We start from the raw sequence: 26,629 nt of genomic DNA on the forward strand, positions 1-26,629 counted from the left end.
TCCATTAGATACAAAAGGTCTGTACTATTTTGGGCCCCAGGTGACCAAAGGACTATATTGAACAATGTGGCAGATAAGAATGATCTTTTGGGACAATAGGTATAAGTGAATTTCCTGGGAAAGATCATGGGGAAGTGAATGTAAGTTCTCCCTCCCCAGTTATGCAAAAATTCCAGGCTTTTGAAACCACACCCTCAAGATTGGGCCTTTGTCTGCTGATTACCTGTTACAAGGGGCCAAGATCAAAGGCCCAAGCTGTATAAAGGAAAGACTGAACTATTCATGGTTGTTCTGATTCTTGAGCTAAAGCTGTTATAATAAATGTGTAACCACAGGAAAGCCCCTTGGTGAACTTTGAAGGACTGACTCCTCCCAGAGCCCTTGTTGGACCTTAAGCTTATTCGCATGAGTGGAGATTCTTTTATTGTTTATAATATGTTTTTTCTGTAATACTTTCACCTAAAGAATCAATGGGCTTGCTTATAAATAGGTTTGGCCTGATTAGATTTTTAGTGCTAAATGTTGACTTCACTGTACACATACAAACCAATGAAAAAACATTTCCATTGACTAGACTCAAAATTTACAGGTAGGCAAAGTAAGAAAAATGCTGCTTGAAATATGGGAAGGGTTTGATTTAAGGATATTACCTGGTATATTTTAACATGGCATGTTGACAAGTCATGATTTAACAGTTCTCAAGCTTTAATTTTTCAATCTCAACTTTCATTAAATAATTACTGACTGACCCCGCCACAAATTCCCACAACTGTGGAAATTTAAATCTATAAAAATCTAAAAACAACGATTAAAGTCAACACAGTATTATCCATCAAAAAATAAAGATTTAATTCTGCAAAGCCTACTTAGAAAGGGTTCTGTGGTAACTCATAACAGTGGCAATTATACTGTTTATATCCTCTGGAGTGAAAACAAAGAGCAGGCAGTGGCCTATTTAGATAGCCTGGCTTGCTGGGAATATCACAGTGCAGGCAGGAAACAGCAGCCTGGAAAAACCCCAGTCAGGAGGGAGAGAGACATGGGTCTCCACCCAAGAGAGGTGATGGCTGGGAGCGGGAAATCTAAAAATGGATGTCCAGGATGGACCACAGAGGGGGGATACAGATGCAATTGCCCTGAATTGTGAGTGATTTCATAGCAGTATTTGATAAATGGATAGAAAGTTACCACAACCACCTGCTGGCTATTCACACAGGCAGCAGAGAGCCCTGGGTGATGCTTTTTTAAACAGGAAAATGGAGGAGCGAAAATATTTAAGAAAATTTCCTAGCAGGGGTTTCTCAAGGCAACATCTGCTCCGGAGGAGGCAAAGTTCGCTCTGCCTGGGACAGCTCATCCCTGCCGTGGCTAAGGGAATCTGGGCCATACACCCAGGGAGCAGAGCCGGGAGGGGAGGGCTGGAGGGGCAGCCAAATGCCAGGTTAAGAAAGAGAGGGGATCCCAGCCCTGCCCCCGTAACCAGGACAGCCATGAAACCCCTTGCCAGCCCCCTACCAGTTGAGAGATACCAATAGAGCCAGTCAATGATAACAAAATAAAGTCAGCTGCCAAGACTATCCAGCATGGCCCTGCTTTCTGTTCAGCAGCTGGGAGTGTCCTCTCGCCCGGGCAAGGTGATCACAGAAGGTAGTAATGGGAGCAGGTCCAGCAGAGTCCCAAGGAATCGCCCAGCTACACAAGCCGGCTTCCCACTCCTTGGAGGGGATTTTGATCAGTTAACAATGTTTCAGTGGCCAGTCTCAAAGATCTGTTGACAAACGTTTTTTCCTGCATCACCCTCACCCAGAGAGCGGTGCCTGCCCTGGTCACAAACATTTTTAGTAGGGCTGTCAATTAACTGCAGTTAACTCATGCGATTAACTCAAAAAAATTCATCACAATTAATCACACTTTTAATCACACTGAAATTAATTAAATATTTTTGGGTGTTTTTCTACCTTTTCATATATATTGTATTCTCTGTTGTAATTGATGTTAGGATATAGATATTCAGGCCTGTCTGTAAAGGCCTGTACTCTAAGAATTTAGATGTATTCTTATCACTTCGCTAGTTCTAGAGGTATAAAGGAGAGAATCAAAATCACTGTCTGCCGGTGTAAGGGCCTTCTCTTACTGTGACAGTCTGAGGCCCTGTTCTTAAGCTAAGGCTGCTGGCTAAGCAGCAGAGGCAGCCATAAGCTGGGAAGCGACCAGTCACCTCCTCACATTCCAAACTAGTCACCTCCTCACATTCCAAACTAGTCGCACTGAAAGACGGTGCTATTGGGCTGTTAGGATACAATCCTGTCCTGATAATGCCTATCACCTCCAGAGAAAGGGAAGTGCCTAGAAGATGTAAAAGGAAACTTAGTTTGATAGCATCCTGTCTGGCAAGAACTCACTTATCAATGTGAAATCCTCATTTCTGTGTTGTTCTATCATTGTAGCCCCCATTTCCCTATTGTTTGTCTGTATAATCTCTGTCTGGTTCTGTGATTGTTTCTGTCTGCTGTATAATTAATTTTGCTGGGTATAAACTAATTAAGGTGGTGGGATATAATTGGTTAAATAATCATGTTACAATATGTTAGTAGCGGTTAGTTAAATTTCAAGAAAATGATTGGTTAAGGTATAGCTAAGCAGAACTCAAGTTTTACTATATAGTCTGCAGTCAATCAGGAAGTGGGGGGGGGGATGGGAACAGGGGTGAGGAAATTGGAATCATGTTTTGCTAAGGGGAGAAATGGGAACAGGGACACAGGTAAGGCTCTGTGGTGTCAGAGCTGGGAAGGGGGACACTAAGGAAGGAAACTGGAATCATGCTTGCTGGAAGTTCACCCCAATAAACATCAAATTGTTTGTACCTTTGGACTTCGGGTATTGTTGCTCTCTGTTCATGCGAGAAGGACCAGGGAAGTAAGTGGGTGAAGGGATAAGCCCCCTAACAATTGAAATCCCAAATATATATTATTTTTATTACAAATATTTGCACTGTAAAGTGATAAACAAAAGAAATAGTATTTTTCAATTCGCCGCATCCAAGTACAGTAGTGCAAGCTCTTTATCATGAAAATGCAACTTATAAATGTAGATTCTTTTTGTTACATAATTGCACTCAAAACAAAACAATGTAAAACTTTAGAGCCTACAAGTCCACTGAGTCCTACTTCTTGTTCAGCCAATCCCTAAGACAAACAAGTTTGTTTATATTTACAGGAGATAATGCTGCCCTCTTCTTATTTATAATGTCAACAGAAAGTGAGAACAGAAGTTCACATGGCACTTTTGTAGCTGGCATTGCAAGGTATTTATGTGCCAGATATGCTAAACATTCGTATACCCCTTCATGCTTTGGCCACTATTCCAGAAGACGTGCTTCCATGCTGATGATGCTTGTTAAAAAATAATGTATTAATTAAATTTGTGACTGAACTCCTTGGGGGAGAATTGTATGTCCCCTGCTGTTTTACCCACATTCTGTCGCACAGTTCAGGTTATAGCAATCTCGGACGATGACCCAGCACATTTTGTTCATCTTAAGAACACTTTCACTGCAGATTTGACAAAACGCAAAGAAAGATTGTGAGATTTTGAAAGATAGCCACAGCACTTGACCCAAGGTTTAAGAATCTGAAGTGGTGTCCAAAATCTGAGAGGGACAAGGTGTGATGCATGCTTTCAGAAGTCTTAAAAGAGCAACACTCTGATGTGGACACCACAGAACCCGAACCACCAAAAAAGAAAATCAACCTTCTGCTGGTGGCATTTGACTCAGTTGATGAAAATGAACACGTGTCGGTCTGCACTGCTTTGGATTGTTTTCGAGTAGAACCCGTCACCAGCAAGGACACATGTCCTCTGGAATGATGGTTGAAGCACGAAGGAACATATGAATCTTTAGCGCATCTGGCACGTAAATATCTTGAGACGCTGGCTACAACGGTGCCATGAGAACACCTGTTCTCACTTTCAGGTGACACTGTAAACAAGAAGCGGACAGCATTATCTCCTGCAAATGTAAAGAAACTTGTTTGTCTAAGCAATTGGCTGAACAAGAAGTAGAACTGAGTGGATTTGCAGGCTCTAAAATTTTAGATTGTTTTATTTTTGAATGCAGTTATTTTTGTCCATAATTCTGCATTTGTAAGTTCAACTTTCATGATAAAGAGATTGCACTACAGTACTTGTATTAGGTGAATTGAAATATACTATTTCTTTTGTTTTTTTACAGTGCAGACACTTGAAATCCAAAATAAATATAAAGTGAGCACGGTGCACTTTGTAGTCTGTGTTGTAATTAAAATCAATATATTGGAAAATGTAGAAAACATCCAAAAATATTTAAATAAATGGTATTCTATTGTTGTTTAACAGTGTGATTAATCACATGATTAACCCGGATTAATTTTTTTTAATTGCTCTAGTTTTTACTAAGTAGAAGATCAAAACTTTCCCCCTGCGGGGAAACTTATCTTCTGCTCCTCCAGCCTCTCCTCCCTTATTTAGGTAAGCAGCGCCAGGCTGGAGACCGAACCCCTCCTGCCCCCTGCCCCCCCAACCCCCTTCCCTGAGCCCCCTGCTGCACTCTGCACCCCTCAACTCCCTACCCTGAGCCCCCTGCCCCCCCAACCCCCTTCCCTGAGCCCCCTGCTGCACTCTGCACCCCTCAACTCCCTACCCTGAGCCCCCTGTCCCACCCCAACCCCCTTCCCTGAGCCCCCTCATACACTCCGCACCCCTCAACTCCCTACCCTGAGCCCCCTGTCCCACCCCAACCCCCTTCCCTGAGCCCCCTCATACACTCCGCACCCCTCAACTCCCTACCCTGAGCCCCCTGTCCCACCCCAACCCCCTTCCCTGAGCCCCCTCATACACTCCGCACCCCTCAACTCCCTACCCTGAGCCCCCTGTCCCACCCCAACCCCCTTCCCTGAGCCCCCTCATACACTCCGCACCCCTCAACTCCCTACCCTGAGCCCCCTGTCCCACCCCAACCCCCTTCCCTGAGCCCCCTCATACACTCCGCACCCCTCAACTCCCTACCCTGAGCCCTCTGTCCCACCCCAACCCCCTTCCCTGAGCCCCCTCATACACTCCGCACCCCTCAACTTCCTAACCTGAGCCCCCGTCCCACCCCAACCCCCTTCCCTGAGCCCCCTCATACACTCCGCACCCCTCAACTCCCTACCCTGAGCCCCCGTCCCACCCCAACCCCCTTCCCTGAGCCCCCTCATACACTCCGCACCCCTCAACTCCCTACCCTGAGCCCCCCGTCCCACCCCAACCCCCTTCCCTGAGCCCCCTCATACACTCCGCACCCCTCAACTCCCTACCCTGAGCCCCCGTCCCACCCCAACCCCCTTCCCTGAGCCCCCTCATACACTCCGCACCCCTCAACTCCCTACCCTGAGCCCCCGTCCCACCCCAACCCCCTTCCCTGAGCCCCCTCATACACTCCGCACCCCTCAACTCCCTACCCTGAGCCCCCCGTCCCACCCCAACCCCCTTCCCTGAGCCCCCTCATACACTCCGCACCCCTCAACTCCCTACCCTGAGCCCCCGTCCCACCCCAACCCCCTTCCCTGAGCCCCCTCATACACTCCGCACCCCTCAACTCCCTACCCTGAGCCCCCTGTCCCACCCCAACCCCCTTCCCTGAGCCCCCTCATACACTCCGCACCCCTCAACTCCCTACCCTGAGCCCCCTGTCCCACCCCAACCCCCTTCCCTGAGCCCCCTCATACACTCCGCACCCCTCAACTCCCTACCCTGAGCCCCCTGTCCCACCCCAACCCCCTTCCCTGAGCCCCCTCATACACTCCGCACCCCTCAACTCTCTACCCTGAGCCCCCTGTCCCACCCCAACCCCCTTCCCTGAGCCCCCTCATACACTCCGCACCCCTCAACTTCCTAACCTGAGCCCCCGTCCCACCCCAACCCCCTTCCCTGAGCCCCCTCATACACTCCGCACCCCTCAACTCTCTACCCTGAGCCCCCTGTCCCACCCCAACCCCCTTCCCTGAGCCCCCTCATACACTCCGCACCCCTCAACTCCCTACCCTGAGCCCCCCGTCCCACCCCAACCCCCTTCCCTGAGCCCCCTCATACACTCCGCACCCCTCAACTCCCTACCCTGAGCCCCCTGTCCCACCCCAACCCCCTTCCCTGAGCCCCCTCATACACTCCGCACCCCTCAACTCCCTACCCTGAGCCCCCTGTCCCACCCCAACCCCCTTCCCTGAGCCCCCTCATACACTCCGCACCCCTCAACTCCCTACCCTGAGCCCCCGTCCCACCCCAACCCCCTTCCCTGAGCCCCCTCATACACTCCGCACCCCTCAACTCCCTACCCTGAGCCCCCCGTCCCACCCCAACCCCCTTCCCTGAGCCCCCTCATACACTCCGCACCCCTCAACTCCCTACCCTGAGCCCCCTGTCCCACCCCAACCCCCTTCCCTGAGCCCCCTCATACACTCCGCACCCCTCAACTCCCTACCCTGAGCCCCCTGTCCCACCCCAACCCCCTTCCCTGAGCCCCCTCATACACTCAGCACCCCTCAACTCTCTACCCTGAGCCCCCTGTCCCACCCCAACCCCCTTCCCTGAGCCCCCTCATACACTCCGCACCCCTCAACTTCCTACCCTGAGCCCCCCGTCCCACCCCAACCCCCTTCCCTGAGCCCCCTCATACACTCCGCACCCCTCAACTCCCTACCCTGAGCCCCCTGTCCCACCCCAACCCCCTTCCCTGAGCCCCCTCATACACTCCGCACCCCTCAACTCCCTACCCTGAGCCCCCTGTCCCACCCCAACCCCCTTCCCTGAGCCCCCTCATACACTCCGCACCCCTCAACTCTCTACCCTGAGCCCCCTGTCCCACCCCAACCCCCTTCCCTGAGCCCCCTCATACACTCCGCACCCCTCAACTTCCTAACCTGAGCCCCCGTCCCACCCCAACCCCCTTCCCTGAGCCCCCTCATACACTCCGCACCCCTCAACTCCCTACCCTGAGCCCCCCGTCCCACCCCAACCCCCTTCCCTGAGCCCCCTCATACACTCCGCACCCCTCAACTCCCTACCCTGAGCCCCCTGTCCCACCCCAACCCCCTTCCCTGAGCCCCCTCATACACTCCGCACCCCTCAACTCCCTACCCTGAGCCCCCTGTCCCACCCCAACCCCCTTCCCTGAGCCCCCTCATACACTCCGCACCCCTCAACTCCCTACCCTGAGCCCCCGTCCCACCCCAACCCCCTTCCCTGAGCCCCCTCATACACTCCGCACCCCTCAACTCCCTACCCTGAGCCCCCGTCCCACCCCAACCCCCTTCCCTGAGCCCCCTGCTGCACTCTGCACCCCTCAACTCCCTACCCTGAGCCCCCTGTCTCACCCCAACCCCCTTCCCTGAGCCCCCTCATACACTCTGCACCCCTCAACTTCCTAACCTGAGCCCCCGTCCCACCCCAACCCCCTCCCCTGAGCCCCCTCATACACTCCGCACCCCTCAACTCCCTACCCTGAGCCCCCTGTCCCACCCCAACCCCCTTCCCTGAGCCCCCTCATACACTCCGCACCCCTCAACTCCCTACCCTGAGCCCCCCGTCCCACCCCAACCCCCTTCCCTGAGCCCCCTCATACACTCCGCACCCCTCAACTCTCTACCCTGAGCCCCCTGTCCCACCCCAACCCCCTTCCCTGAGCCCCCTCATACACTCCGCACCCCTCAACTTCCTACCCTGAGCCCCCTGTCCCACCCCAACCCCCTTCCCTGAGCCCCCTCATACACTCCGCACCCCTCAACTCCCTACCCTGAGCCCCCGTCCCACCCCAACCCCCTTCCCTGAGCCCCCTCATACACTCCGCACCCCTCAACTCCCTACCCTGAGCCCCCCTGTCCCACCCCAACCCCCTTCCCTGAGCCCCCTCATACACTCCGCACCCCTCCTCTGCCCCAATCCCTTGCCCTGAGCCCCTTCCTGCACACCACCCCGCCCCCCACACCCCGCCCTGGCCCTGCATGCAATTTCCTCACCCAGATGTGGCCCTCGGCCCAAAAAGTTTGCCCAGCCCGGATTTATTCCGCCACCAGGAGCCCTAATCAAAGCCTTCCTCTCATTCCCAGCCTCCCTCAGCCCAAGCAAGCGCGGGCCGCGGGGCCTTGGGAGGACTTGCCCCCTCGCAGCTCATCGGCGCAGAGCGGGGGAAGAGCCCGGAATGGATTTTGTGGGCCCCGCTGAGCTCCTGGCGAAGGGGGTCGCGGCCACACGCGGGGGCACGTCTCCCCCGGCTCCGCCGCAGGGCAGGTCTCCACATCGGTCCCTTGGACACGCGCCTCCCCGAAACCCAGCGGCTCGCTCACTCCAGTGACAAAAATCGCTACTTTGCCCCCCCCCCCCCCCTTGGAGCAGACCCTGGGAAGGACACTGAGAGCAGCAGTTTCCGAGCTGGCCCCTGCCCCCGGCGGGGCTCGGATCCCCGGGGGCGGCCCCCTTGTGCGGGGGGGGGGGCTGCCCCCTTGTGCGGGGGGGGGCGGCCCCCTTGTGCGGGGGGGTCCTGCCCCCCGCCCCGGCTCTCTCCCGAGTACCTGCCCCCTCCCGCGCAGGCGCCGCTGCCTCCAGAGCCCGGGGCGAGCCCAGGCTCGGGTCCCTGCGGCAGCGGCCGGGCTCGCGGCCCCCAGCCGCGCACAGGATCTGATCTCACGGCGCTCGCTCCCCACCAGCCCCCGGGGCTCCAGGCGGCTTCCTGCGCCCCGGGAGAGCCGCCCGGGCTGCCGCGCCCCCGGCCCCGGGTCTCCTTGCGGGGCGGGGGGATGGACAGTGGCGGACGATGGCGGGTTCCCGGCTCCTGTCACTGCATCGCCCCTGGGCAGATCCCCCGGTGCCGAGCCGGGAACAGACCCCCCCGTCTGCCAACTCGCCGGGTATCGCCCTCCGGCCGGGCGCCCGCACCAGTTCCCCGCTGCTGCCCGTGCACACGCTGCTCCGCATGAGATCCGGTCTGTCTGGGGTGCAGAGCAGCAGCCCGCCCGCCTGTGTCCGCAAAAAGAACCGGAGGACTCGTGGCACCTTAGAGACCAACCAGTTTGTTTGAGCATAAGGGTTAGTGTCTGCTCCTGGGGCGGGCGGGGACCGGGGCACTTTGCGGGGGGCAGCAGGGAAACCCCCCCACGGGCACTGTTCGGGTAGGAACTAAAGGCACCGGTTGCACTGTAGGTCACTATGGACCTTTTATTAGCCAGGGCCAGCCTTAGGGAAATGCTGCCCTGGTTGAGCTTGTATTTTGACACCCCTGGACCCCACTGCTTCCCCGGGCCTCCCACCCATCGCCCCATCCACCCCGGGCTCCCACTGCTTCCTTGCAGCCCCCCATCGCCCCTGGCCTCCACTGCCTCCCTGGGCCCCGCACCCATCCCCCCATCGCCCCTGGACCCTGCTGCCTCCCTGAGCTCCCCACCCATTCCCCCATCACCCCTGGCCTCCACTGCCTCCCTGGGCCCCCCACCCGTCCCCCCATCACCCCTGGCTCCCACTGCTTCCCTGCACACACACACCCCATCGCCCTTGGCCTCCACTGCCTCCTTGAGCTCCCCACCCATCCCACCATCACCCCTGGACGATGCTGCTCCCCTGGGCTCCCCGTTGTCCCAGGACCCCGCTGCCTCCTCCCTCACTGCCCTGAGCTCCTTTCTGAAGCCTCGCACTCCGGGCCAACCCCTCTCCTTGTCTCTTGACCATGGTGCCCTGGTTGGTCACCCATCTGAAAAACCAGCCTTCATATTATCCTACTGATACAAGGGTTGCTCCTCTGGTGAGCGCGAGATGTCCTGTGCCTTGCCAGTCAGCTTCCCAGTGGAGGAGAAATCAGTGTACAGAGTCGGCGTGAATTCTAAGGGTACGTCTACTGTACGAAATTATTTCAAAATTATTTTATTCAAATTTTCGGAAGTGATTTTATACATTCGGTCTTCTGTGTCCCCACTAAAGCGTGCGCATTTGGCGGAGTGCGTCCACAATACCGAGGCTAACATCGAATGTCGGAGCGGTGCACTGTGAGTAGCTATCCCACAGTTCCCGCAGTCCCTGCCGCCCATTGGAATTCTGGGTTAAGCTCCCAGTGCATGATGGGGCAAAAACATTCTCGTGGGTGTTTCTGGGTGTGCGTCGTCAGTCCCTCCCCCCTCCGTGAAAGCTGCGGCAGACAATCGTTTCACGCCGTTTTGGCGTGCAGACGCCATACTGCTTTCAGCAGACAGTGCACTGCTGCTCTCCTGCTACTATGAATCTGCCCTGCATTTCCTCTCATCTTCCTATGTAATCTCTAGTATCTACTCTTCCTCTTCCTCAGCGAACGCTTCCACTGCCAACTCCGCTCGGCCATCGTGAACCGAGTGGCACAGCCGCCCACTCTGCTCTCCCGCTCTTCCTGCGCTACCGAGCTTCTCCGTGTTGTCTGTCCTGGGCTCTGCGTCCGTGAAAGCTACAGAAGACAACCATTTCCTGCCTTTTTTCAGCTGTCGTGAACCGAACAGCACCTGTTCCACTGCCACTCTGCTCTCCTACGTTTCACGCCCTTTTTCCAGGATTACCATAGCCATGGAGCCTGCTCAGATCTCTGCTACAGTTTTGACCATTGTAAATACCTCACGCATTATCCAGCGGTATGTGCAGTACCTGCAAAATTGGGCGAGGAAGCGACGACAGTGCGATTACTATACTGATGAGGACATGGACACAGACGTTCCTAGAAGCACGGCATGTGGCGATTGGGAGATCATGGTGGCGTTGGGCCAGGTTCATACCATGGAACGCCGATTCTGGGCCCAGGAAACAAGCACAGACAGGTGGGACTGCATAGTGTTGCAGGTCTGGGATGATTCCTAGTGGCTGCAAAACTTTCATATGCGTAGGGCCACTTTCATGGAACTTTGTGACTTGCTGTCCCCTTCCCTGAAGCACAAAGACACCAGAATGAGAGCAGCCCTCACAGTTGAGAAGCGAGTGGCCATAACCCTGTGGAAGCTTGCAATGCCTGACAGCTACCGGTCAGTCGGGAATCGGTTTGGAGTGGGCAAATCTACTGTGGGGGCTGCTGTGCTGCAAGTAGCCAATGCAATCATTGACCAGCTGTTATCAAGGGTAGTGACTTTGGGAAATGTGCAGACCATTGTGGATGGCTTTAGTGCACTGGGGTTCCCTAACTGTGGTGGGGCGATAGACGGAACGCATATCCCTATCTTGGCCCCGGAACACAGGGTCAGCCAGTACACAAACCACAAGGGGTACTTTTCCATGGTGCTGCAAGCACTGGTGGATCACAAGGGATGTTTCACCGACATCAATATGGGATGGTCGGGAAAGGTGCATGACGCTCACATCTTCAGGAACTCTGGTCTGTTTGAACAGCTACAGGAAGGGACTTACTTCCCAGACCAGAAAATTACTGTTGGGGATGTTGAAATGCCTATAGTTATCCTCGGGGACCCAGCCTACCCCTTAATGCCATGGCTCATGAAGCTATACGCAGGTACCCCGGACAGTAGTAAGGAGCAGTTCAACTATAGGCTGAGCAAGTGCACAATGGTGGTAGAATGTGCCCTTGGACATTTGAAACCGCCTGGCGCAGTTTACTGACTCGGTTAGATCTCAGCACAACCAATATTCCAATTGTAATTGCTGCTTGTTGTGTGCTCCACGATATCTGTGAGAGCAAGGGGGAGACATTTATGGCGGGGTGGGAGGTTGAGGCAACTCGTCTGGTGGCCAATTTCGCACAGCCAGACAACAGGGCGATTAGAAGAGAGCAGCAGGGCGTGCTGCACATCAGAGAAGCTTTGAAAGCCAGTTTCATGACTGGCCAGGGTATGGTGTGACAGTTGTGTTTGTTTCTCTTAAAGTTACCCACCCCCTATATATAAGAAAGGAAATAAAGTCACAATTGTTTAAAAACCGTTCTTTATTATTTGTTGCACAAAACACTGAGAGAAATCAGAAGCTAGATGGGGGGTGGGGGGAATTGGGTTAGGGGGGTGGAGGAGGGGGGAAGGACAAGTCCAGAAACGAAATCAAAATTTCGGATATGCCAGCTTTCTGCTGCTTGTGCAATCCTCTGGGGTTGAGTGTGTGGGTCCCTGTAGCCTCCCCCCCACTCCATGTTCTTGGGCATCTGGGTGAGAAGGCTATGGAACTTGGGGAGGAGGGAGGGCGGTTATACAGGGGCTGCAGCAGCAGTCTGTGGTCTTGCTGCCTTTCCTGCATTAGATCCACCATACAGCGGAGCATGTCAGTTTGCTCCCCCATGAGCTTAACCATAGCATCCTTCCTGCTGTCATCGCGCGTGTCCCTCCTCTCTTCGTATTCATGTAACACTTTACATGACTCCGGAATTGTTTGCCTTCACGCATTCAGCTGGGCCCTAGCAGTGCGGGAGGACTGCACTTCTAATCTGGAGCAGCCTCTGGGACGGAGTAGATAGGGGCCGCGTTTGCACCTGTGGGAGGAGAAAAAGGGAGGGTAGTATTTTAAAAGATACATTTTAGAGAACAAAGGGGACACTCTTTCTCAGTGAAACAGTAAATTCATAGTACACAGCACATGTTCTTTCTGTACAAGGTCACATTCTGTACAAGGTCACACTTATACTGAAGTGCCTGCCATTTTATTATGAGTAAGCCATCGCATGTGGCCGGACAACAGAATTCAGCTTGCAGGCAGCCATGGTAAGCCCTAGGGGCACGTGGGGTTCTGCTTCTTCTGCATTCATTTCAATGCTTTCAAACTGCCAGGCCCCCTTTCCCATAGCAAGCAATGCCTCGTAGGTTTGCCATATAAAAGGAGGGCCTGCGGGCTCTCTGGGATGATTGCTTCACACAACACCCTCCCCCCCGACACTTCGTGGCTCCGATGAGGCTCTGAGCAGGGATGAGCCCTTTAAACTAAACACGAACAGCCCAGCGCAGCTGGGTTCCCCCCACCCCTCACTGCATGGCTCTGATCAAGCTCTCATTCACCAGAAGTGCCTTCTCCAGGGTCATGGTCCGGGAGCCTGCCTTCGGAGTCTGGGGGAGGCTATTGGCCCAAGCGTTAAGAATAGTTCCTGGCTAGGGGGGTGTCAAGGTTCCTCCCTCACTCTGAACTCTAGGGTACAGATGTGGGGACCTGCATGAAAACCTCCTAAGCTTACTTTTACCAGCTTAGGTTAAAACTTCCCCAAGGTACAAATTAATTTTATCCTTAGCCCTTGGAATATCCACTGCCACCACCAAACTCTAACTGGGTTTACTGGGAAACGTAGTTTGGACACGTCTTTCCCCCCAAAATCCTCCCAACCCTTGCACCCCACTTCCTGGGAAAGGTTTGGTAAAAATCCTCACCAATTTGCATAGGTGACCACAGACCCAAACCCTTGGATCTGAGAACAATGAAAAAGCATTCAGTTTTCTTACAAGAAGACTTTTAATAGAAGTAGAAGTAAATAGAAATAAAGGAATCACCTCTGTAAAATCAGGATGGTAGATACCTTACAGGGTAATTAGATTCAAAATATAGAGAATCCCTCTAGGCAAAACCTTAAGTTACAAAAAAGACACACAGACAGGAATAGTCATTCTATTCAGCACAGTTCTTTTCTCAGCCATTTAAAGAAATCATAATCTAACACATACCTAGCTAGATTACTTACTAAAGTTCTAAGACTCCATTCCTGGTCTATCCCTGGCAAAAGCAGCATACAGACAGCCACAGACCCTTTGTTTCTCTCCCTCCTCCCAGCTTTTGAAAGTATCTTGTCTCCTCATTGGTCATTTTGGTCAGGTGCCAGCAAGGTTACCTTTAGCTTCTTAACCCTTTACAGGTGAGAGGATTTTTTCCTCTGGCCAGGAGGGATTTTAAAGGGGTTTACCCTTCCCTTTATATTATGACAGGGCGAAAACAGATTCCCCACTTGCCGCCTGTGCACTGTCCTCCTCCTCCTCCTCTCCTCTTTGTCCTCCAAAAAGCCATCCTCCTCGCTCAGTGCTACTCTGCCCTTGCAAGTGTCCACGGACAGTGGTGGGGTCACCCCCCATAATTGCATGCAGATCTTGGTAGAAGCAGCATGTATGGGTCTATGACCCAGAGTGCCCATTCACCTCCCTGGCTTTTTGGTACGCTTGCCTGAGCTCCTTGATTTTTGTACGACACTGCTCTGTGTCCCCTGGAGACTTTAGCGTACGTATTTGCGTTTCTTTTTTTGGAACATAGTTCTGCCATAGCAGATTCATCTCCCCAACATGCGATGAGATCCAGTACCTCCCGTTCGGACCATGTTGGAGCTCATCTGCAAATCTGGGACTGCGTGATCTCTTGAGATGGTGGACTCTGGAGGGTCGCCTGTGATGGTGGACTGTGCTGATGGTGACGAAACAGGAAATTCAAAAGTTCCCGGGGCTTTTACTGCCTACCTGGCTAGTGCATCAGAGTTGAGAGTGTTGTCCAGAGCAGTCACAAGGGAGCATTCTGGGATAGCTCCCGGAGGCCAATAACGTCGAAGTGCGTCTACAGTACCTGTAACACGGAACTGTGATCTCGATTTTAGCGCTACTCCACTTGCTGAGGTGGAGTACAGAAATCGGAATAAAGAGCCCTTTAAATTGAAAAAACTGGTTTGGTCGTGTGGACGGAATCAGTTTTATTTCGAAGTAACTCGGCTAATTCCGAAATAACCGCGTACTGTAGACCAGGCCTAAGTGTGATTTGCTTTATTAACACAAGTACAGCAGTCCGGGAACAGAGGCAAACAGCACACGGGCAATCCCCTCTTCCCGAAATCTCAGCATGCACCAATGCCTGCTTCCCAGGAAGCTACTCTGTGCCAAGAATTGCCTCCGAATACAGAAGCTGCCGTCTGCCACAGCTTCTATCTTAGGACAACTGCATCACTGAATGCAGAACAAGATTGTCTTACAAAGAGACTGAACAAGAACTCATCAGCCCGTGTAACAAGAAGGGCCACCTGGTGCTGCTCACCATAATAATACTTCCAGAGGGAAGAAGCCAGGAGTTCTTGGACGAGAGGGATGTTCAGCATCCAAAGCCTGTTTCGCCCGGGGCTGCCCTGCTCAGACTGTGAAGCGTATTGACAGTAAAGGGCATAATAATAAGCAAAGATCCCTCAGATGACCCCGCCAAACCATTCTCCACCATAGTACCTGTGCAGAGAGCCCTGAAAACGGTTTCATACCTCTATCTGCATCGGGGGTACATAGGTTCTCCTCTTTCTTCTTCTGGAGGTCACATGCTGCCAATTTTCTTCCCCGTTCTGCACTGCCCTCTCTGATTCTTCAGCATGCTTTGCCTGCAATACCAAACACTGACTTCTATCCAGAAAGTCTTCATTTTCTCTGATGCAACGCAGGGTTGATATTTGGGTCACTAGTCCTTTAACCTTCTCTTCCAATATGGAGACCAGCTTGCACTTCGTACAGACGAAGTCGCTTCTATCCCCTGGGAGAAAGACAAACATGGCCCATGGCACAAACAGGTCACAACAGCTGATCGCTCACTATCCATATTATCTTCCTTCTAAGAGCCTCTTCAGGTGTTGTATTTACTACTCACAGAAGCCTGAAAGGCAAAAACTCTGTAGGAACTCCCCCCAGGCAAACTCCCTCTGTTTGTTCACCACTCACTCAGTTCACAACTGGCAGCTTTTTTATAAGTCTGCTGGGTCAAAGCAGTTGCTCCGGCTCAAAGCCTTCCCTCCAATCAACCACTCGAGGCCCACCTGGAACACAGCACTCCCAATTCACACTTTTCAAACAAACTCACACACGGTCAAACAGTCATAGAATCATAGAATATCAGGGTTGGAAGGGACCTCAGGAGGTCATCTAGTCCAACCCCCTGCTCAAAGCAGGACCAATCCCCAACTAAATCATCCCAGCCAGGGCTTTGTCAAGCCTGACCTTAAAAACTTCTAAGGAAGGAGATTCCACCACCTCCCTAGGTAACGCATTCCAGCGTTTCACCACCCTTCTAGTGAAAAAGGTTTTCCTAATATCCAATCTAAATCACCCCCACTGCAACTTGAGACCATTACTCCTTGCCCTTTCATCTTCTACCACTGAGAATAGTCTAGATCCATCCTCTTTGGAACCCCCTTTCAGGTAGTTGAAAGCAGCTATCAAATCCCCCCTCATTCTTCTCTTCCGTAGATTAAACATTCCCAGTTCCCTCAGCCTCTCCTCATAACGCATGTGTTCCAGTCCCCTAATCCTTTTTGTTGCCCTCCGCTGGACTCTTTCCAATTTTTCCACATCCTTCTTGTAGTGTGGGGCCCAAAACTGGACACAGTACTCCAGATGAGGCCTCACCAGTGTTGAACCCCATCAGATTTCTTTTGGCCCAATCCTCCAATTTGTCTAGGTCCCTCTGTACCCTATCCCTACCCTCCAGCGTATCTACCTCTCCTCCCAGTTTAGTGTCATCTGCAAACTTGCTGAGGGTGCAATCCACACCATCCTCCAGATCATTTATGAAGATATTGAACAAAACCGGCCCTAGGACCGACCCTTGGGGCACTCCACTTGATACTGGCTGCCAACTAGACATGGAGCTATTGATCACTACCCGTTGAGCCCGACAATCTAGCCAGCTTTCTATCCACCTTATAGTCGCTGCAACTAGCACCAGTCAAACAAATGGTCACAGCGGACAGACACTCGGATATTCACCCCACCATCTCACAACACAGCACCCCCAAGGCAGCACTCACAGTAGCTCTTCTCGGACGGTTCCCAGACAAACTTCCTCTGTTTGCCTCTCCTGCCCCAAATCACAAAATCTCTGGGGCCTTTGAAAATCCGAAAAGCTCCGGGGCCTCAAAAAATCTGAGATATTGCAAAAACTCGGGGGACTCTGAAAATCCCCGAAATCCAGGGCCTAAAAATATACCAAAACTCCCAAAAGCTCTGGGTCCTCTGAAAATACTAAAAGCTCCACAGCAGGGACTCCAAAAATAAAAAAAATCCCAAATGCTCTGGGATTTCTGAAAATCCCCCAAACCCTAAAATCTCTATGGGCGTCCAAAAATCCTAAAAGCTCCATGCCCTTTGAAAATCGCCAGAGCACTAGGGCACCTAAAAATCCCCAAATCCAAAAATCTCTGGGGCTCCAAAAATCCCCCAAATCCCAGAAACTCTCCAACCTCCAAAAAACCCTAAAATACCAAAAGCTGCAGAGGCCTCCAAAAAATGAAAAAATCCCTGAAGTCTGGGTGTGATGTTCTCCTGGTGTTATCTGGACCAGTGATCTGCTAGGGCACTCCAATCCTCGACTCTGGGAGCCAGCTTCACCCTGCTCTGCTGTGATAAACCGCACTCCTGGGCTGTTGACACACAGCCTCTGGCATGTAAGCTGCTCCTTGGATTGTGCAACCAAATGACACTAGCCAATATCTCCAGTCCCAGACACAACCCTAGGAACCTCTGTTTTGCAGTATCCAGGTGTGCCCACTGGATGTTGCAAGCTTATATGAGTTTGTCAATTGAACAAAAAAATTGATATGTACCAGGCTTGTTATCCCAATGGGAGTCTCTGACATGCTTAAAACCAAACACACTGTTTCAGGTAGAATAAACAAACAAATTTATTAACTATAAAAGATAGATTTTAAGTGATTATAAGTCAAAGCACAAGAAGTCGGGTTTGGTCAAATGACATAAAAGCAAAATGCATTTTAAGCTGATCTTAACACTTTCAGTTCCCTTACAAACTTAGATGCTTCTCACCATAGACTGGCTGGTTGCCCTTCAGCCAGGCTCTCCCCTTTGATCAGTGCTTCAGTCGCTGGTGGTGATGTCTGTAGATGGAGGTAGACGAGAGAGCCAGCATGGCAAACACTCTCCCTTTTATCATGTTCTTTCTTCCCTCTTGGATTCCGCCCCCCCTTCAGGGTCAGGTGAGCATTACCTCATCGTAGTCCCTGACTGACCAAGGGAAGGGGGGTGACTCACCCGAGAGTCCAACAGATCCTTTGTTGCTGCCTGGGCCAGTGTCCTTTGTTCCTGTGAAGCTGGGCTGGGTTTGTCCCATACATGCCCTGATGAGGTGTGAACTACCCCTCTGCTCCTGGAGAGTTTTGCCTGGGCTTGTTTTAAGCCATGAGGTCACATTTTCAGCCTCATAACTATATACATGAAATTATAACCTATAACATCACTATAACAACAATTCTTAGTGCATCATGAGTGTTCCGAAGACACCCAACATGACAAACTTTGCATTGGATACCATACAATCATATTATAAGGATGAACATGGAGGTGCAGGGTGTTCCCCCGAGATACAGAGTGTCACACCGGGCCCTCCAAAAACCCGCAAAATCCCAAAACATCCCAGGCCTCAAAAAATCTCAAAACTTCCAGTTCCTCCAAAAATCCAGACCACAAAAAGTCCCAAAAATATCAAAAACTTCTTGGCATCCATAAATCCCAAAATCCCCAGGGCCTAAGAAAATTCCCAAAATCTCAAGTTCCTTGTGGCTAGAAAATAAAATATAAAATAAAAATCCCAAAAGTTCTAGGGCCTCAGAAAATCCCCCAAATCCCAAAAACTTGGAGTCCTCCAAAACTCCCAAAGCCCTGAGACCTTGAAATATCAAGAAAAAAATCACCAAAACTCCATGGTCTCTGAAAATGCCCCAAAATCACCAAAACTCTGGGACGTACAAAAAATGCAAAATTTCCCAAATCTCCAGGGCCTACAGAAATCCCCCAAATCCGTAAAGCTCCAGGGCCTTTGCTGCAGGGCCTGTAAAAATCCCCCAAACTCTCGGGCTTCCAAAAATCACAAAGGCTCAGGGGCCTCTGACCATCCCATCAGATAAAGGGCCTCCAAACATCCCAAAAGCTCTGGGGCCGCCAAAAAATCCCCAAATCTCAAGAAAACAATATATCGAGTTAGTTTGACAGGATCTATTCTCCATAAAGCCATGTTGACCTGTGTTAATTACATTACCCTCCTTTAATTCTTAGCTGATCAAATCTCATATCAGCTACTCCATTATCTTGCCCAGGATCGATGTCACGGTGTCAGGCTTACGAGGACCTGGGTTGTCCCATTTACCCTTTTTTAGCTCCTTCCAACCTTCCAGAGCTTCCTCAAGGCTTCAAGACTATCAATGTGCTGCTGATCTAGTGTACTATTGGCTGCTGTGAGAGGAAGGGGCATCACTGTGGGGGGGAGGGAACATGGGTGCTGTCAGGGAGAGAGGCTGTGGGGGAGGGGTATGCTGGGTGTCACTGTGAGGGGAGGGGCTGTGAGGAGGAGAGGCTATGGAGTGTGACTGTGAGGAGGTGGCCCCATGGGGAAGTCACTGTGGAGAGGGTCTGTGAGGGGGAGGGGACGTGCGGGTGTCACTGTGAGGGGAGGGGCTGTGAGGAGGAGAGGCTATGGAGTGTGACTGTGAGGAGGTGGCCCCATGGGGAAGTCACTGTGGAGAGGGTCTGTGAGGGGGCGGGGACGTGCGGGTGTCACTGTGAGGGGGAGGGAAGATGCATTGTTAGTGATGGGAAAAGTACAGAGAAGGGCAAGAAAAATGATGGCGGGTATAGAACAACTTCCACCTGAGGACAGATTAAAAATTCATCTGATGAAGTGAGCTGTAGCTCACGAAAGCTCATGCTCAAATAAATTGGTTAGTCTCTAAGGTGCCACAAGTACTCCTTTTCTTTTTGCGAATACAGACTAACACGGCTGTTACTCTGAAACCTGTCATTAAAAAGACTGGAACTGGTTATCTTAGAAAAGAGACAATTAAGGGGGCATGTGCTAGAGGTCTATAAAGTCAGGAATGGTGTGGAGAAAATGAACAGGGCAGTGTTATTTATGCCTTCAAATAACACAAGGACAAAGGGTCACCAATGAAATGAATAGGCAGCAGATTTCAACCTAACATAAGCAAGTACTCCTTCACGCCACACACAGTCAACCTGTGGAACTCATTGCCAAGAGATGTTGTGAAGGCCAAAAATATAAGGGCTTGTCTACACTGCTGCTTAAGTCTATGTAAATTATGTTGCTCAGGGTTGTGAAAAAGCCACCCCCTGAGCGACGTAACTTACATCAACTTGAAGCAGTGTCTACACCAATCTATGTTGGTGGGAGACACTCTCCCGATGATACAGTTTCCACCTCTCATTGAGGTGAAGTGCTTATCCCGACGGGAAAGCGCTCTTCACCAGACACACTGCAGCAATGCTGCTGCGCAGATATAGTATGGTAGCATAGACTAGCCCTAAGTGCATTCAAAAAAGAATTAGAGAAGTTCATGGAGGATCCGTCCATCAATGGCTATTAGCCAAGATGGGCAGGGATGCAACCCCTGCTTTGGGTGTCCCTAAACTACTGACTGGTGCTCTGTCCTGGATTCTCAGATGTCTGTGAGTGTAGAGAGAGAGAAAGAGTCACACACACACACACATATACAAATTTGCATTTATAATCACTGGAGTCTTGGCACAATGCCCAGCTGATTACACAAAACAAAACAAACAAAAAAACCCTGTTAAGTCTGTTGAAAAATAAGAGTTGGTCTAGTTCGCACAATCCGTGCACACCCAACTAATCCCGCTGATTTCAAAGACTGAAGTCGGAGGGACTGGGCCTAGCAGCAACGCTTTCTACACCTAGGGCATGAAACTATGGTTGAAACACTGTTTGGATGTAACAATTTATTTGAGAATTGAACAAGCCAATTTAGTTTAATACCAGGTGCATGTTGTATTCTGAAGCAGTCTACAAAAAATAATTATTAGGTTTGTTGAAAAAAGGTAACAAAGTGAACAAATGATGAGGTAAAAATGGAGAATTGTGGTTAACAAAAAACCCTAAACAAACAAAACACGATAAAATATATTAAACATACATGTTTTCTTCCAGTACATGAACATGCAGCACAGCACCCGGTAATACTTTTCTTTCACTCAGTGGGGCTAATTTTTATTCTTATATTCAAAGTCTGTTTGTATTCCTGCTAATTCTGAAAATACACTATGCTACTGTATAAATTAGCATAAGAACACAATCATTTCACTTTCAGTGGTGCTTCTGTATTCTCTGCTGAGAAAGCTCTAACTCATCATCATACATGAAGAGGCTCTCATATTTACGTATGGTCTATCACATGTTCTGTCTAGTTTAAGGAACGTGGGGAGGTGGACCCAAAATTCTTTAATCCGGACCTGCCTGGGCCACAACTGTTTTGGGAACCAAATATTTTTCCTAGTTCCAAGTCACTTACTGGGAAATTCTCTCCCCAGATCATCTGACACGATATTGACGCAACCAACTTAACAACAGTGTGATCATATCCAATTACTTCAGCTGGTTGCACCATTTGTGGTGTACTGTTGTTCACCATTTCAATATGGAGATTGAAAATACACCACTAGTTCCTTGGTAGCATGCCCAATAAATTGGAGTATTCTCTCCCGGTGACTGAAATAATTTCCTCTATGTCATCATGGAGGGATGGGAAAACCCACAAGACTATTTTAGCAAATGGTAATCTGTTTCAAAATCTGATCCACATTGTCCAACAAAATATCCAATCACGTGACCAAATGGTATTCAGGAAAGAGAAAAATCCACAATGCAGAGAAACTTACCAACAGGAGAGTGGGTTTGTGCGGGGGGTGGGGAGAAAACCTGGATTTGTGCTGGAAATGGCCCAACTTGATTATCATACACATTGTAAGGAGAGTTTCAGAGTAACAGCCGTGTTAGTCTGTATTCACAAAAAGAAAAGGAGTACTTGTGGCACCTTAGAGACTAACCAATTTATTTGAGCATGAGCTTTCGTGAGCTACAGCTCACTTCATCGGATGCATACCGTGGAAACTGCAGCAGACTTTATATACACACAGAGATCATAAAACAATACCTCCTCCCACCCCACTGTCCTGCTGGTAATAGCTTATCTAAAGTGATCATCAAGTTGGGCCATTTCCAGCACAAATCCAGGTTTTCTCACCCTCCGGGCCCCCCACACACACACTCACTCTCCTGCTGGTGATAGCCCATCCAAAGTGACAACTCTCTACACAATGTGCATGATAATCAAGGTGAGCCATTTCCTGCACAAATCCAGGTTCTCTCACCCCCTCACCCCCCTCCAAAAAACACACACACAAACTCACTATCCTGCTGGTAATAGCTCATCCAAAGTGACCACTCTCCCTACAATGTGCATGATAATCAAGGTGGCCCATTTCCAGCACAAATCCAGGTTTTCTCACCCCCCCACCCCCAGAGCTGTAGCTCACGAAAGCTCATGCTCAAATAAATTGGTTAGTCTCTAAGGTGCCACAAGTACTCCTTTTCTTTTTGTAAGGAGAGTGATCACTTTAGATAAGCTATTACCAGCAGGAGAGTGGGGTGGGGGGGGGGAGAGAAAACCTTTTGTAGTGGTAAACACCCATTTTTTCATGGTTTGTGTGTATAAAAAGATCTTTTGTACTTTCCACAGTATGCATCCGATGAAGTGAGCTGTAGCTCACGAAAGCTTATGCTCAAATAAATTGGTTAGTCTCTAAGGTGCCACAAGTACTCCTTTTCTTTTTGCGAATTCCAGTGTAATAACCTCCTCTCCAATTTCATAGTGTATATCTAATGATTCAAAAGTCAGGAGGACAAATTCTCCCACTGCGTTTTCCTATGATCCATACAAACCTGCTTTACTCAACATCACCTCATTATTATTTTCAAAAGTTTTAGCATCCTTGAAATGGGGAAAAACAGGCAGCCTTTCCATCCGCTCAGCAGGAAAAAGCCCCAAAGTCACTTTTTCAAGAACTGGAAACTGGGATTTAAGATCAGAACGATCACACTGGCTTTGGGATCCACTCAAATTTCCCCTCTACATCTGTGACACTTTAATCTCCAGTCCTTACAAGTATGTGATTCCTAAGCACGGAGAGCAAAGAACAGTGTGTCACATGACACTTTGGGAGGTGGAGGGACAGAATAAATTCTAAAGCCGGAGTGGTGAGGGAGTATCATGGTGGTGATGGGGAAGGAAAGAATCCCTCCAATTCACCCTGTCTCCTTTGTGTATCACAGGCAGAAATGACACTATTTTTTTGTCTCCCTGCACCTTCTCTTTGTTATAAATATATTTTAAATGAGAAAAATGGTACAAAAGTAACAACTTTGTGCACTACCTGGAGAAAGTGAGAATAACAAGGAGTGAGACAATCTGTCCACAAAGGGTGAACTCAGTTACTCTGACAATCACTCTACTAGTGGGGGAACAATAATACTCCTGGGGGAATTCTGCACCACTGTGCAATGCAGAATTTTGCAGAAATCAATGTTTTTTGCACACAATTTCCTTTCCCTTGCAGAGAAATGGGCTGCAATGCTGCTGGCCACCAGCAGGGGCCACTGGACCCGGCTGAGCCCTGATTGCAGATAGACGACAATGTGGGGGTGGGGACGACAGGGGAGAGAGTAGAGAGTTTCCGGCAGCTGCAGTTCACCGCACGCCCAAGGGAAGGAGAGGGTGGTGTGCAGGAAACTCCATACAAGCCTGGGACCCAGCAACAGGCTGTTTCTCCCTGTGGATCCCTGGCCAGTAGGGGGCTGGTGTCTGGGCTGGGAGGGCCACGGCTGGGCTCTGAGTGGTAGGGGGATGGGTGCCTGGACTAGGGGGGGCCACGACTGGACTCTGGAGAGAAAGGGGATGGGTGTCTGGGCTGGGAGGGCCTGTGGCTGGACTCGGGCGGGAGTGGGGGGTTGTGGGTGTCTGGCCCCCCCTGCCTGGGCTCTGGGTAGTACAGGCAGAGAAACTGGAACCAGGTTGTCATAGGGGTTTCTTTAATTCTCTGCTCCTGGGGGAAATTTTGTGTGTGTCTGTATTGTTACAGTCATACTTGCTGACAGGTATTTTGAAATAAGTTACCAAAACAATTGAAACTGGCATGATCATGTAGTGTTATTTTGACAAATAAAATTTGCAGAATTTTCAAATATTGTGTGCAGAATTTTTATTTTTTTGGCACAGAATTCCCGCAGGAGTAAATATAAATGTGATGCTTAGGGTTGTCTGAACTAGGAAGAGTGATGGAGGTTAGGTCAGCTTAAGGAGAAATGTGATAGCTAACCCCAACCACTTTACCAGAGCTGCTAACTCCATGGAAAACCCTCATTGAGACAAGGTCCAAGTAGATTTTACCTCTATGTAGCTAGTTGAGGTCACCCCTCTCTCCCTATCTGGGACTGATGGACATTCTTGTCAGGAGGGGCACACACTCCCATGACTTATACAGTGAAGCTACATATCAAGGAATTGATAGAAAGCACGATGGGCTTCACCCCAAAGAAGGGTGAGAGGCAAAAGCAGGCAACTCACCTGCGGGAGCTGAGGGACCACAGTGAAGCAAATGGTGCAAACAGCTTTAAAGCTCACTATTGGAAAATAGCAAATGTATTATAAAAAAAAAACCTTCGGCCAGCAGTAGCCAAACTATTTATGGGGTTACTCTCCTTTGTGGATCCTCTGATGTGTAATAAGGTGCGAATTCTGATTGAAACTTTTCCCACACACTGAGCATTTAAAGGGTCTGTCTCCCGTGTGGATTGTCTCATGTCTAATAAGGTCTGAGCTCCGAGTGAAGCTTTTCCCGCACTCCGAGCATCTGTAGGGTCTCTCCCCAATGTGGGTTCTCTGATGCTGAGTAAGGTTTGAGCTGTCAGTGAAGCTTTTCCCACAGTCAGCACAGGTAAAAGGTCTACTTCCCGTGTGGATTCTAAAATGTGTAATAAGGTTTGAGTTCCGATTGAAGCTTTTCCCGCACTCAGAACATGTAAAGGGTCTATTTCCTGTATGGATTGTCTGATGTGCAATAAGGTTTGAGCTCACGCTGAAACTTTTCCCACACTCGGAGCATTTAAAGGGTCTCTGTCCTGTGTGGAGTCTCCGATGTCTACTAAGATGCGATTTCCGATTGAAGCTTTTCCCGCAATCGCAGCATCTATAGGGTGTCTTGCCCATGTGGATTCTCTGATGTGTACTAAGAGCTGAGCAGCTACTGAAGGTTTTCCCACACTCAGTGCAGGTGTTCTTTCTCTCTCCTGTGGGGATTCTCTGCTGGGCTGCGGTTTCCTGGAGGTCCTTGCCACTTCCCCGACAATCCCCTGGCTGATTTCCCGGCTGCCCCTCTGGCCAGTGCTGACTCTCATGCCCTTTTCTCCGCTCACGACTCCAGTGAACGTTCTTTTCAGATCTTTCTGGAAACATCCCGGGTGGTTCCTTGTGCTGTGTATCTCCCTGCTGAGAATTCTCCTCCTCGTTCTCACTCACTGCCCCATCACCTGCTGCAACAGAGAGAGAATCCAGGCATGAGTCGTCCCCTGCTCTGGGGAAGGGGGAACAAACCAAAATAGCTGCTGGAGAGATGGAAAAAATCAGGGGCGGACTCCTCCCGAACCTTTCCCCAGAGGAGAGAGGACAGGGTCAACCTGCCTCCAGGCCGGGGGAAGGGCAGCCAGGGAGGGAGCTATGCCGATGTCAATGAGGGTGGGTGCGAAGCTGTGACCTCCTTCATGAGGATGCATCACATGCTGGGGACAACCCTAAACTCAGAGTTCACAGGGTCTGTATTGGGAATCCCAGCGCCCAGTGACAATGAGTCCTACAGAAGCGGATTCCAGCGCATATGCCCAGCCTGTCCCAGACAAAGGAATGTTGTTTTCCTGAGGCACCTTAGAGACTAACAAATTTATTTGAGCATAAGCATCCGACGAAGTGAGCTGTAGCTCACGAATGCTTATGCACAAATAAATTTGTTAGTCTCTAAGGTGCCACAAGTCCTCCTTTTCTTTTTGTGGATACAGACTTACACGGCTGCTACTCTGAAACTTGTTTTCCTGTGTCTCCAATGGAAATTGAACCAGGTAATTCCTAGGAGGACAAAGAAAAGCAATCTACATATGCCATAAACCAAACCATCAAGCTAAACCAAGTGCGTGGTGGGGTGGGGGTGGGAGGAGAGACCATTTAGAACTCATGACGGGGAATGCAGCCTGCACACCAAGGAAGCCTTCCTGGCTCTTGGCACAGAGACAACAGACTCTGGGTCACATACCCAAAGGCAGACAGCCATTCTGGCATCCATTACCTAGGGGACAAAGGGGGAGCAGCACCCTTTGAGATCATGCAAAGTGGATCTTTTTGGCCTGAAAACCCAGGGTAGCTGGAATGGACTACAGCTGAGAAACCTGCTGAGACAAAGATTGGAACTTGCTGATGTTTTAAGTTTGTGTCACGAGAAAGAGTATTTCGTTTTGTTTTACCCGTAACCGTACCAGTGTCTTCTATTCTTATTTAGTATCATTGAAATCTCTGGTCTGTTAATAAACTTATTCTTGTTTTATTACAAAACTATCTCAGTGCTGTGTATTAAACTGAAGCATGAAGTCATCAACTAAACTACCAGGCTAGCGTGGGCTGTGTCTCTTTGGAGGCAGCGAACTTAACGAGGTCTGTGAGCAGACAGGTTCAGTTTTGGGGCGACCCAAGACGGAAGGGCTGTTGGTGCCACCCTGCCAGGAGTAGCCAGGCTGGGGGAAGCCAGGGGGAGGCTGTCATGCTGTG

At 50.3% G+C, this 26,629-nt stretch overlaps 1 protein-coding gene and 1 long non-coding RNA gene across 2 annotated transcripts in view; one reads left to right on the forward strand and one right to left on the reverse strand.

Moving 5' to 3' along the window:
- Positions 1–26,629, reverse strand: part of LOC140903910 (uncharacterized) — a 49,968-nt gene that overhangs the window by 10,173 nt on the left and 13,166 nt on the right. Inside the window, exon 7 of the mRNA XM_073325859.1 lies at positions 24,754–25,350. Coding sequence (XP_073181960.1) covers positions 24,754–25,350 — 597 coding nt within the window. The remainder of the gene's footprint in view (positions 1–24,753; positions 25,351–26,629) is intronic.
- On the forward strand, positions 8,465–10,831 carry LOC140903911 (uncharacterized). The gene is made up of 3 exons (XR_012156382.1): positions 8,465–9,889; positions 9,982–10,046; positions 10,343–10,831. It is a non-coding gene; the product is annotated as an uncharacterized lncRNA (long non-coding RNA).

This window comes from Lepidochelys kempii, chromosome 27, assembly GCF_965140265.1.
Source record: "Lepidochelys kempii isolate rLepKem1 chromosome 27, rLepKem1.hap2, whole genome shotgun sequence".
Classification (NCBI taxonomy): Eukaryota; Metazoa; Chordata; order Testudines; family Cheloniidae; genus Lepidochelys; species Lepidochelys kempii.